General features: G+C 47.2%; 1 protein-coding gene across 1 annotated transcript in view; it reads left to right on the forward strand.

Moving 5' to 3' along the window:
* Positions 1-5,044, forward strand: part of LYRM7 (LYR motif containing 7) — a 185,310-nt gene extending 180,266 nt beyond the window's left edge. The window contains exon 5 of the mRNA XM_069625630.1: positions 3,924-5,044. Coding sequence (XP_069481731.1) covers positions 3,924-3,994 — 71 coding nt within the window. The 3' untranslated portion in view covers positions 3,995-5,044. The remainder of the gene's footprint in view (positions 1-3,923) is intronic.
* Positions 5,045-11,410: the final 6,366 nt, after the last annotated feature.

Consider the following 11,410-nt stretch of genomic DNA (forward strand, 5'->3'; position numbering starts at 1 on the left):
GCACAGCGATGTCTATGCTCTTTCTTGGACTCACATTTTGGGTGATTCTTATTGTTTCAAATGGTTCTTCGATTTCGTTGTAAATTGACTTTGTATCTCTAACAGCCTTGAAAAAGACCTGCTTTTGGGTCGAAACACGTGTCGGCTGTAGTTGTCACACACTTGTATTTTTTTTTATTGTTATGATCTCATGATTGATTACTATGCTATTTGGATGATCCATTCAATTACATCACAAATGACATTTTGGTATGCGCGTTGTCTTGGGTAACTAATTATTTAATACATATTATTTGGGCGGATTGGGCTCTGGCCTCCATCACCGACACATGAAGCGAACAAGATACCTTGATTCAGCAGGACCTTAGGACCCAGCGCAGGTTATTTTTCTAGTAAATTGCTTTCACTCGTTTTCCCTCCATAGGTTTTTCTTTTCTTTACTTTCATACCACGATTAAAGTCTTTGCCAATCACCATGCCACCGTTGTGTCAGACTCGTACGTCTGAACCCTTGTACTGCATATACGTAGGGGTTCAACTGTAAAGCTTGATTGGAGTTTGCATTTACAAAAATACTGCCGATTTACAACCATGGTATTCTTACACACTAGTTTCTGTGTTGAATGAGCACTTGCCATGAGGAGATTAGTACCTTTGTCCCTCTGTTCTAAAAACAATCCCCTCGGCAAAGTAGACATTTGAGGTAGTACAGTTATGATTTTGCACCAGCCCACCAAAGATTACAACTTGCATGGGAAGCAACAGTTTCCCCAGTCAACATAGCATAGCACAAACCACTTACTTTTAGTGTAAGAAATCAAAAGGCAGGTTTTGCCAATATCAAATGGTTAAGGCAGGTGGCAACCATGTGGAGAACAGTTTTATGTTGCGAGGTCGCAGGGTTATCAGTACTACAGGAGATAATTTACTGACCTGACGAAAGTTGTAATCTTTTTAGTGCATGAGTTTGAACCTGCATTTCGCTGCATGTTTTGGACTTTACCTCCCATGATCCCTCACCGTTGCCTATGCTTGGTGGGGCTAGTAGTGGAAGTTGTAATGTAGAACCTCCGGAGAGCCAAAGGTTGCCGACTCCCGCTCTATTGCATCTGGCATTGTAGATTCCTATGTGCAAGACAAACTTTCTGTAGTCATCAAACGACTATTTACAATGCTTGAAAAAGTTTGGGACCTTTAAAAAGACAGGGGGCCTCATTACGACCCTGCCGGTCCGGGAAGAACGGTGGTGGTAAAACCGCTGCCACCGTTCTTTCCGGTCCGACTGATTAAGAGTCCTGCAGGTGGGAGGTGTCACTCGGGTTTAACACCACCCACCTGCAGGCAGACATGGAAACACCGGCTCTCTCAAAGACGGAACCAGTGTTTCCATGGTCCCCATGGAGTCCTATTGAACTCCATGGGAATTGGGACTTAGAGAATTCCGCCTCCGTAGTTCCCGGGTCACTGGGGTCGTAATGCCCCGGTAATTCCGGGAATCACAGAGGCGGAATGGTAATACGAGTCCGGCGGTAACCTGCCGGTTTTCCCGGCTCGGTTACCGCCGGACTCGTAATGAGGCCCAGGGTCTATTACATCTGTGCTAGAATGTACTCTATATCTTCAAATGCAGTAAAGCATGTTTTGCCATGGCTAATTCTTACCAGTGAGTTCATTGAGGAGTCCATAAGTGGTGTCAAAACTGATTGTTCATATGATGTCATCACTGATGGCATCTTAGATGTCCTATGTGGTATCATCAGTGATGTAATTTCTGATGTCATCAGTGTGCTTATGGGCTGTGCAATGGGGGCCTCATATTTAAGGTGGCATAGCTTCCAACACCTGCCGAATTTCAGGTGTTTTGTTAAATTAACACCTTACTGAATTTCGGGTTTCTTTATGCTATACCTCCCACCACCTGCAATTCCACCTTTTATTTCTTCTTATAACCCTTTTATTTCCTATGACATAACTGATGTGACATTTGTTATCAATATCCGTTCTTCAACTATGCAATAGCAGGTTTATGAAGTATTTTGTCTTTTTGTGTCTGCTAGAAAAGAATGGATTGCCAATGGGGGTCTGGTGTGAGGAAAAGGGCAGTGGTCGAAGTGTACGAAAAGAAGTAGTGGAACTATGTTCCCTACTGGCCTGCACCGCTCCCCACAGACCCCATCGCCGCCCCACCTCCCATGCACAATAAAACCCCCAAAAAACATGGGCATGCTATTTAAGGAAACATCCTATGCAGTGCACTGAAAGTGCAAGTGTCAACTTCTTCATACACTTTTATTTTAAAACGAAACCGTTCCGGAACAAACCTAATTAAAATAAGTGTAGGAGCTCTGCTCCCGACCTCTCCCGACCGCTCCCGGCCACTTCAACCACTGGAAAAGGGAGGTGTGGTAATAGATTGGATTACTTATGGTGTATCGGGATGAGGAACAGGGAATTTGGGTAATGTAACAGATTACTAATGGAGTATTGGGATGAGCAAATGTGAGGTGGGTTAATGGAGAAGGTAGAGGTGGTGGTGTAATGGGCTACTGGGACAAGGAAGAGTGAGGCAAGGCAATGCAACACATTACTACTGGGGTGCTGGGATAAAGAAGATTGAGGCCGGGTAACGCCAGTGATTACTATTGGGGTAGTGGGTCTAGGAAGAGGGGGCAGGGTAATGCAACAGATTACTGATGGAGTAGTTGGACGGTGAGGAGTTTGGCTGGGTAATGCAAAGGATTACTTACTGGGGTACTTGCGCAATGAAGAGTGAAGCATGAGTAATGAATTACTGGGATGAGGTACAGAGGCAGGGAAAATAGTTCACTAAGTTGAGGAAGAGTGAGGTGGGCATAATGCAATGGATTACTTTTGGGATATTGGGACGAGGAAGAGGGATTTGGAGGTAATGCAATGGATCAGTAATGGGGCACTGGGAATCTGAAGAAAGAGATGGGCGTAATAGAGTAGTAAGAGAAGAAAGAGAGGCGGGTAATTGGGGTACTGGGGACAAGAAAGATGGTAGTGGTGGCGGTAATGCAATGGATGTCTAATGGGGTTCTTGGATGAGGAAGAGGCCGGCTGAGTAATACAACGGATTGCTAATGGGTACTTAAATGAGGAATAGAGAGGCACCAGATCACTAATCGGGCAGTTTGGATGGTGATCACTGTGTTGGAGATAATGCAACGGAATACAGATGGTGTACTGGGACGAGGAAGGTAAGAGTATTTTAATGGGTTACTAATTGGGTAGTGCGGCATCGAAGAGGGAGGTGGCAGTTATGGAATGAATTACTAATGGGGTACTTGGACAAGGAAGAAGGATGTGAGGTTAACTCATCAGCCTACTATTGGGGTACTAGGAAGAGGATGAGGGAAGTGGAGGTAATGCAACAGATTGCTGATGTAATACTGGGTTGAGGAATAAGGAGGGGGCACTAGGACTGGCATGTCCCTCTATCTTCTCGTGCTGTTTAAACATGTCCAAATAGCAACACGTTTGTCAATTATTATTGTGTTTCTTGTTAGAACATATAGTTAGGATGTGGTCCACCTGGAGCCTATCCGTGGTTAATAAGACAGCTGACGTGTGCACCGAAGACCAAGGTTTTTGCACTAGTTGTTTTACACCACAGATTACAATTTTGATAATGCAAGCTTGAATTATTCCGTATTTGTTTTGGAAAGGAAATGCTAAAGATTACAATTACAAGATTACAATTTTGATAATGCAAGCTTGAATTATTCCGTATTTGTTTTGGAAAGGAAATGCTAAATTTGCCACTTTTAAACATTACTATTTGTACAGTCGATGAAAAAGGGCATGATCAAATCTGGTTCAACATGCGCATTGCAGCCTCCACATAAAACAATTGTACAAAGCAATCTACTATTATTGAAAATCATTTCTTTCCGTTGCAGTGTTGAAGCCGAGGTCCGATGTTCTCCTAGACAACATGCCGTATTGTAATGCGCCAACAAAAAAACCATGACCTCTCCGGGATTTCGTTCTCTAGGTCGGAAGATTAATTTCCCGCGCACCCGTGTGGCGGTAGCACCCAGTCTACACACAATGCAATCTTCTTTTGAGTGGAGAAAAGTGATGACCACTTTCCCGCCTTACAAACCGACACGAAGGTTTCGTGTGGACAGAGAATGTAGCTGTTTTTGGTTACTGATTAAGCCTCCACCTCATTGAAAATGTTTGCACTGTTAAATGAAAATTCCTCATTCAGTTTACTTTCACTTTGATGTTTCTTTCCTACAAAAATGAAATTACGATGATACCACTCTTTGGCAGTATCTTCTGTACATATGTAATTTCCCACTAAACTGCTAAATGTTTGTTTTCTATAAGCATTACTGGTACATTGTGGTGTGAATGCTGGCAACGAATATGTAATGGTGTGGCAAATGGGCTCCTCAGTCCCGAAATGTCCCTGCTATTACAAATGGAGACTGCATGGGATTCCATCTGTGGGGGCTGGGGAGGGAGGGGTCAGTTTATCACAGACATGTACAGTGAAGAGGAATTTGCAGATTTGTAGAAATTTTGTCGAGCATCGAGCCATGCAAACTAAATTTTGGGGGTTTTGTACTGTATATCCATAGAATGCTGAGCCTTCTACTTTTTTGTAAGTGTTTTTGTTTTGCTGAGGCTTACATGCATAGTTTCGGAAACTAGGGAACTCTGCCGCTATGAATAGAAGAACCACGGCGGCGAAATATGTGACAAATATGATTCTTTACGCAGACTTATATATAAATAAATAACTTTGTGGTACCAGTTGTTTGTGCACCAAGACAAAGTCACTTTTTATAGCATCTTCATCCTTGATAAGATTATTGCATCTTCATTCTTAATAAAAAATACTGAAACAGCCCATGGATTGTATGGAAACGAGACCTACATCCCCACTCCCTGCACCAAGTACTCTGCAGGCTGTGTCAAGACTTGCATGCCATTGTCATGTTTTCATTAGTACAAAACAACTGTGGGTAGTTATCAATTTTCTGGGGAACATTAAACATTTTTACATAAATTGCGCTTTGTTTCTGTTTCTTCTTATTGGTTTCCGATACCTCGGTTTCTGTAGCAGCAAGGTACCTGATTTATAGTAGCTACCACAAATGCTAACCATTCAAACTTGATAAAAGCACATTTCCTTTTGTATTTTGGGTCCTTTTTTGTAATTGTTACTACTGTTTTACAATAAAAATAGCTCCATAAACAATGCAACAGCACTTTAGAGAGTGATGATCAAACTCAACAAGGGATTTTTTTAGTTTGTGTAAAATAGTTTCTCAGCATTAGGGTAGGTCAACTTCCATCTGGCACAAGATCAGATCTCTAATTTGTTCTTAGATCTAGAAATGTTGTGTGGCAAAGTCTCCTACTGCCTTGTTCCTGGGACATCTATAGGGGTGACCAGGGAGAATGGGTGCCTCCACAAGCTAGCGGGTGATAGGCATGGGAATGGTACAGAGGGCAGGGGATAGTCACTTGGTGCAATCTAGCGACGGGACACATTTAAGGGAAGTTGCCCTTCCCCAGCATGGGGTCTGGCGTTCACATGCTCATGAATATTCCCCATCGTCGGGCTGGGAATCCTCGGTTAAAGAAAAAACAGTTTCACTTCCACTTTAAAACTGTATTTCTTCTCTAAACCAATAGCTGTCCTTTGGGTCATACTGCCCCCATCCAATGACAGTCCTCTCCCTAACAACCACCCCTGGTGGCCATCTTCAGATTTTTACCGCACACTTCAGTGGTGTGAGTCCAAGTTGCTCTCTAAGCGAATTTAGTGTTTTTGGAACATTTTTGACCAAAATAGTTTGAATTTTGACCGATTTTTGCTTGTTCATCTTCGACAAAGGACAAAGACTGGCAGCGGGGATCCGCTACCGGTGAAGATCATCCACCATCGGAACATCATCGAAGTTTTGAGAAGACCCGGCCTTGGGCATACTCACTCCTTTCAGCCATGACTGAACAGAAGGAAAGTCGAAGCCTCTTCAAACTCTGCACGAAGTGTGGATTAAGAAAGATTGGCATCATAAATGCTTATATTGCCTGCATCTGGACCATGATGAGGAGGGATGCGAAGTGTGCTGTGGTTTCTTGAAGAAAACCAAAAAAAGACTGCTACAGCAGACTGTCAGCGTGGCTCAAGTCGAGCAAGCACTTCGCCAAATAATAAAAAAAAAAAAAAAAAACAAACAAAGAGACTGTATGTTTCGGAGTATTGGACCTGGACCGATGAGAGTTGAAGATGACTAGTCGTCAAAGGTAACTCCTATTTCTTTGGGTTCAGAGATCTGTTTTTTGTGTGAACTCAGTTCCTCAGTTTATTAAAATGACGATCCCTTCTTAATACTGGGATCCAAATGCGGTCTGATTTAGGGATCTCCCTGATCCATATTTGTCTACTCCGGTCGCAAAACAAGCCGACCGGTTTCAGTGGTATAGAGATGAATGTCACCACTTTCTTCAGGGCTAGACACACGCACCGATTTTGTGTGCGCTCTGATTTCTTCTTGTTGAATTGGCTGAATCTCTAGTATTCAGTAATAGGAGGTCGCCCTGCATGGTACATGGAGCGGGGTGGTTGAGGAAGAGAAAAACAGGGGAAAGGTGCCATTAGGGACATATCCCACAGTTTACCTCAAGGAGATGGAGAGATATGATATCTACATCTTACCCAACAGAGCTGAAAAAAAACTCCCATCCATCAGGGTCCTGGATTCGAGCAGGTTCAATTTCTTACTATGTCCCGAATCCAAAAGCTTTAACAATTTCCTTGTACACCTACAGAGAAAACATTCTGTAAGTATTCTGATGGAACACAGGAAGGACTAACATATCATACTAATCAAACAAATTTTCAAGGCACATGAAAAACTAGCTCAATTATTGCACAGGTCAGCTCAAAATAAGCTTGACCTGAGGTACACAGAAGCCCAAATGGACATCCTCGATATATTCTGCGTGGCATAGTCAAGCCTCATCTGGGACTAATCGGTCCCAGGAGCGAACTCCCTTTGAGAGTAGGTTTAGATCCTTTGAAGACACCCCCCTTGCGGGGGTGCAAGATCAGGCCAAGCTCTTTGACGCTAGCACCGCTGGGTTTGCCACTGATACGGGTTCCGTGTCGGGTAGAAGGCGATCGCATCACTGTCGAGCTCCAGGGTGAGTCTACCAGCGACGGGGGCCTCTTTGAAGAGAAAGTCTCTAACCCGTCCAAACTCTGTGTTCGCTGATAATCCGATGAGGGAAAAGTCAGGAAAGGACTCGCAGCATGCCAGGTCAACGGAGTCAACGACAGCACGGTCGACGAAAGCAGCAATGAGCACATCGTCGACAAAGCATTGAAGGAGAGTGAGTCTGCATAGGAAGTGGCAGCTGCTCCACGGGTGTCCTTACCCCACAGGAGGAATACAGCTGCGAAGGCAGTGATGAAGGCGGCGACGACTCGGGATCGGGGAAAGACCTGGCTGCCGCATAGATGCAGCAACCTCCTGAGAAGGAGAGAGAGACTATCCCCCCAGTGCACCTTCCCCGGTATGTGGAACAGTGGGCTGCCCCGGACAGGCCAGAGCAGATCTACTTGTGTACCGACGAGGACAATGACCAGCAGGACGTTTGCTATACAGATCACGAAGGGTCCCCTGCTTGCAAGAGGCATGTCAGCGTAGAGCCCACACCACTGTTCTGTTCAGTCCTAGACCTAGCGATATGTAGCTGGACATTCTAACGACCCTGCACACAATGGTCACTGAAATCCATCAGAGGATTCCTACAGGACCTACGTCTTCAGAGGACACGCAAGAGACTCCGAGGCTAAGCTCGCCCCCTCAAAAGAGAAAGGCCAAAGGGGGGGTTCTGGTCCTTGCCATCATCGCACTCCTCCACCACCACCTCGTCGAGAAATGACCCCACCCGCAGCCCCAACCCTGCACACGGGCACGGACACAGCAACCACGGCTAATGGCACTGACGAGGACGACTTCATCGCTGACTGGGAAACGCTGCATGCGGACGAGCTCCATAGAGCCTTCACACCCGATGGATCCTTTCATTCCATCATATCCATGGCATCAGAACTGTTTCAGTTATCCCTGAGGAGACCAAGAAAGATGGCTTCTTGTACCAACAGCGCGAGCGGATAAGAAAGACCATCATGTCTGTTCTTTTCCTTGATGACATCTGGGAAGAATGCCTGGCTCTAATGAGAAACCAGAGTTCTACCCTGACCAAGTGGGACAGAGTGGAAAAGAAGTACGGGGTGCCAGATTCAGCCCCGAGGTGCTTAAGGTCTCAGCTCTCCCCTGATTTGGTGGTCTCTGGCGCATCCAGGGAGCGCTCGGCGAACCAGTCATCTGCAGCCATTGTACCTGCGTTGGAACACCAAGGTGTGCCCCTGTGTGAGAGCGTCCAGCACCCATCTGTCCGTTGTGATCTTTTTCCACATGCTGATGAACTTCACTAGCTGGCCTCCCACCAGCGTGCTTAAAAGAGGGCCCCAAGGCCACAGTCCTCTCAGGCCTGCTTGGGGATTGGAGCTCTGTCCTGCAGGCAGCACTGCTGCTATCCTCCGCCGCCTTGAGAGCGACCTCTGGACTCTTCTTGCATGGAGAGGCGAGAAGGTCATCGGTAAGGTGTAGTATAACCCTTAGAGGATGTTCCTGGATTTCCTCTGGAAGAGCAAAAGGACAACGGCTGTCGCTGTTGAAATTTTCCCGGGGAGCATGTGGCAATGGGCCGTTTGTCAATACTTGTTCCTCATTCTGTTTCACATGTGGGATTCAAGAACACCATTGCGGACTTGCTCAGCAGGTAACTGCGTTCTTGGCCATGAGTGGGAACTTCACCAGGAGTAGGTGGAGTTTCTGTTCAGCAAATGGGGCCAGCCCCAGATCGATCTCTTTGTGATGGCGACAAACATCATGTGCCGAAGGTTCACCATCAGGTTCCCACAAACGAGGAGCTTGGGAGACGCATTCCCGTTGGAGGGACGGTTCCTGTATGCCTTCCCTCCATTTCCACTCCTCTTACGTGTGATCAACACACTCAGACAGTGCCACTGCAGGATAATACTCGTCGCCCCAGCGTGGCCGAGGCACATCTGGTATCCGGACTTACTATGTCTGTCAGTGGCCCCGTCCATCTGCCTGCGCTGTTCCCAGGCCTTCTCGCCAGAGAAGAGGGGGCCATTCTGCATCAGGACCCAGAGTCTCTGAACCTGAGGGCATGGCTCCTGCAGAATGTAAGGACATCCTGGCCAGGGTCAGGGCCTCATCAACGTTGAAGTGCTATGGACATAAATGGGAAAAGCTTGTGTGTGTGGTACCGGCATCAGAAACTTACCGCTCTGCGTGTCACGATTCCACAACTTCTACCATACTTGTTTCCTTGGCAAAAGCGGGACTGACTCATGCCTCTATTAAGGTGCATCTCGCTGCCATATCCAGGTACACCAGTTCCCTGACCAGACCTACGCTGTGGTCGCACACGCTCATCAAGGGGTCCTCAAGGGACTCTTCATGACTTTCCCGCTAGTGAAGGCCCTGCTCCAGCTTGGGAGCTAATGTTCTAAAGCACAAGGGAGCACCCTTCGCACCTATGCATCCGGCCCCACTCAGGTTTCTCTCGTGGAAGACGTCTTTCCTCGTGGCTATCACCTTGGCCAGACAGGTCTGGGAGATTCAGGCCGTCTTGCAAGCAGCCTTATTTATCTTTCCATGCTTCAGAGGTGATACTGTGTACACACCAAACCTTTATTCCAGAGGTTCCATTGGAATTCGACCTTCATGAACCTTTGGTGTTACCTGTCGTCAGCGGATGTCATGATGCCTACCCCCGGAGCACCAGGCCAGGCCCAGCACCCCCGGGAGCAGGCATCACGCCCCCGGGTAAAAGCCCAGCGGCCCTTTATAGGGGCTCTTTGGACTCTGTCCTGGCGCCGTTGGCGCTCGGCTCATGTTGGACATCAGTCCTGGCGCCATAAGCGCCAGGCCCATAAGGGGAAGTGTTTGGTGCACTTACCTGAAGCAGACCATGCTGCACACTCACCTGATGCGGACCATGCTGCATGAAGAACCAAGCCAAATGAGGCTTAGGAGGAACTATTTTTCTGATGGAACTATTTTGTTACTTGGGAGGGGCTGTGGAAGAATACTCACCTGGAACTTCTTCCAAAGCTATTTAAGCCACGCCCGGACAGCCACACGTGCTTCGCGTTGTTCTGCATCCCAGCAGCTGAACGCTCACCGTGTCTGCTCCTGCACCTGGACTCCAGCCACGCCCGCCTCGAACCTGGAACACCTGTAATGGAATAAGAGAAGAGAAAGGTGAAAACCAAGAACTTATTCAACCTTCTTACCTGCATCCGGAATCTTCACGCCAGCATTCCTGAAGGAAGACTTCCATTTAAAAGCACTGCGTTGCTCTCTGCAGCGCCGCGCTTCACTCACCTGTTCCCGAGACGCCGCCCGGCTCCATCGTGGCTCTCAGCACCGGCCACCACATCTCTGCACCTAGGGGAGAGAAGAAGAGACAAAAGGTGAGCAAGGGAACACAAGAGGAAAGCCGAATTTTCAGCCATATTACTTACCGGCTTTTCTTGGTGAACCCATGCCACATCTCGGGTCAGCGCCGCATCTTTGGCAGGTACCGCACCCCGGCCCCTATGGGGAAAGGACATTTTTAGCCATATTACTTACCGGCTTGTCTTGGTGAATCATTCCACATCTCGGGTCGGCGCCGCATCTTTGGCAGGTACCGCACCCCGGCCCCTATGGGGAAAGGACAAAAGACATTACTGGGGAATTATAAAGACATTTAGAGGGGTCACCCTCATCACTAACTCACCTGATTTTACCACCGGAAATTTAACCCCTCAACGCATCGCCTTTGTTCTGCACCTGAAATAAAGGACAGAAAAGACAACATAAAAGGAGGCTCACACTTGAACTTTTGCATCTTCATACTTACAGCATATTGCTCAGAAAAGTCAAGTGGATGTGCCAGCGCCATTCTGAAAACCAGTGAAGTAACTGGACGAACGCGCGCCCCTGCACCAGAAGCAGGATGGAGAGTTCATCCTTCCAAACCATAAGGTGAGCTTAAACCGGAGGTTTTGGAGGAATCAGAGAGGAACAAATGGGGAAGGGGGGAGCAAGCACACTATTCGGCAGACAGTTAATCCCCTTTCTCATCTGCAGAAGGATAATCCTACGGGCCCGACAAGCAAGATTTGGGGGTCCTGTTCAATCGGTGGTCTGAATTCTGCGCATCACCCTTGAAGAGGCCACAGCAACCCAGACCAGACCAGCGCCTCCGTGGGAGCCAGGTGAGCGTTACAGAACGCGACGCCTTCCTACAAATTCCCACCCAGGCGCTATGGAAA

This window comes from Ambystoma mexicanum, chromosome 6p, assembly GCF_040938575.1.
Source record: "Ambystoma mexicanum isolate Mex_15411 chromosome 6p, UKY_AmexF1_1, whole genome shotgun sequence".
NCBI lineage: Eukaryota > Metazoa > Chordata > Amphibia > Caudata > Ambystomatidae > Ambystoma > Ambystoma mexicanum.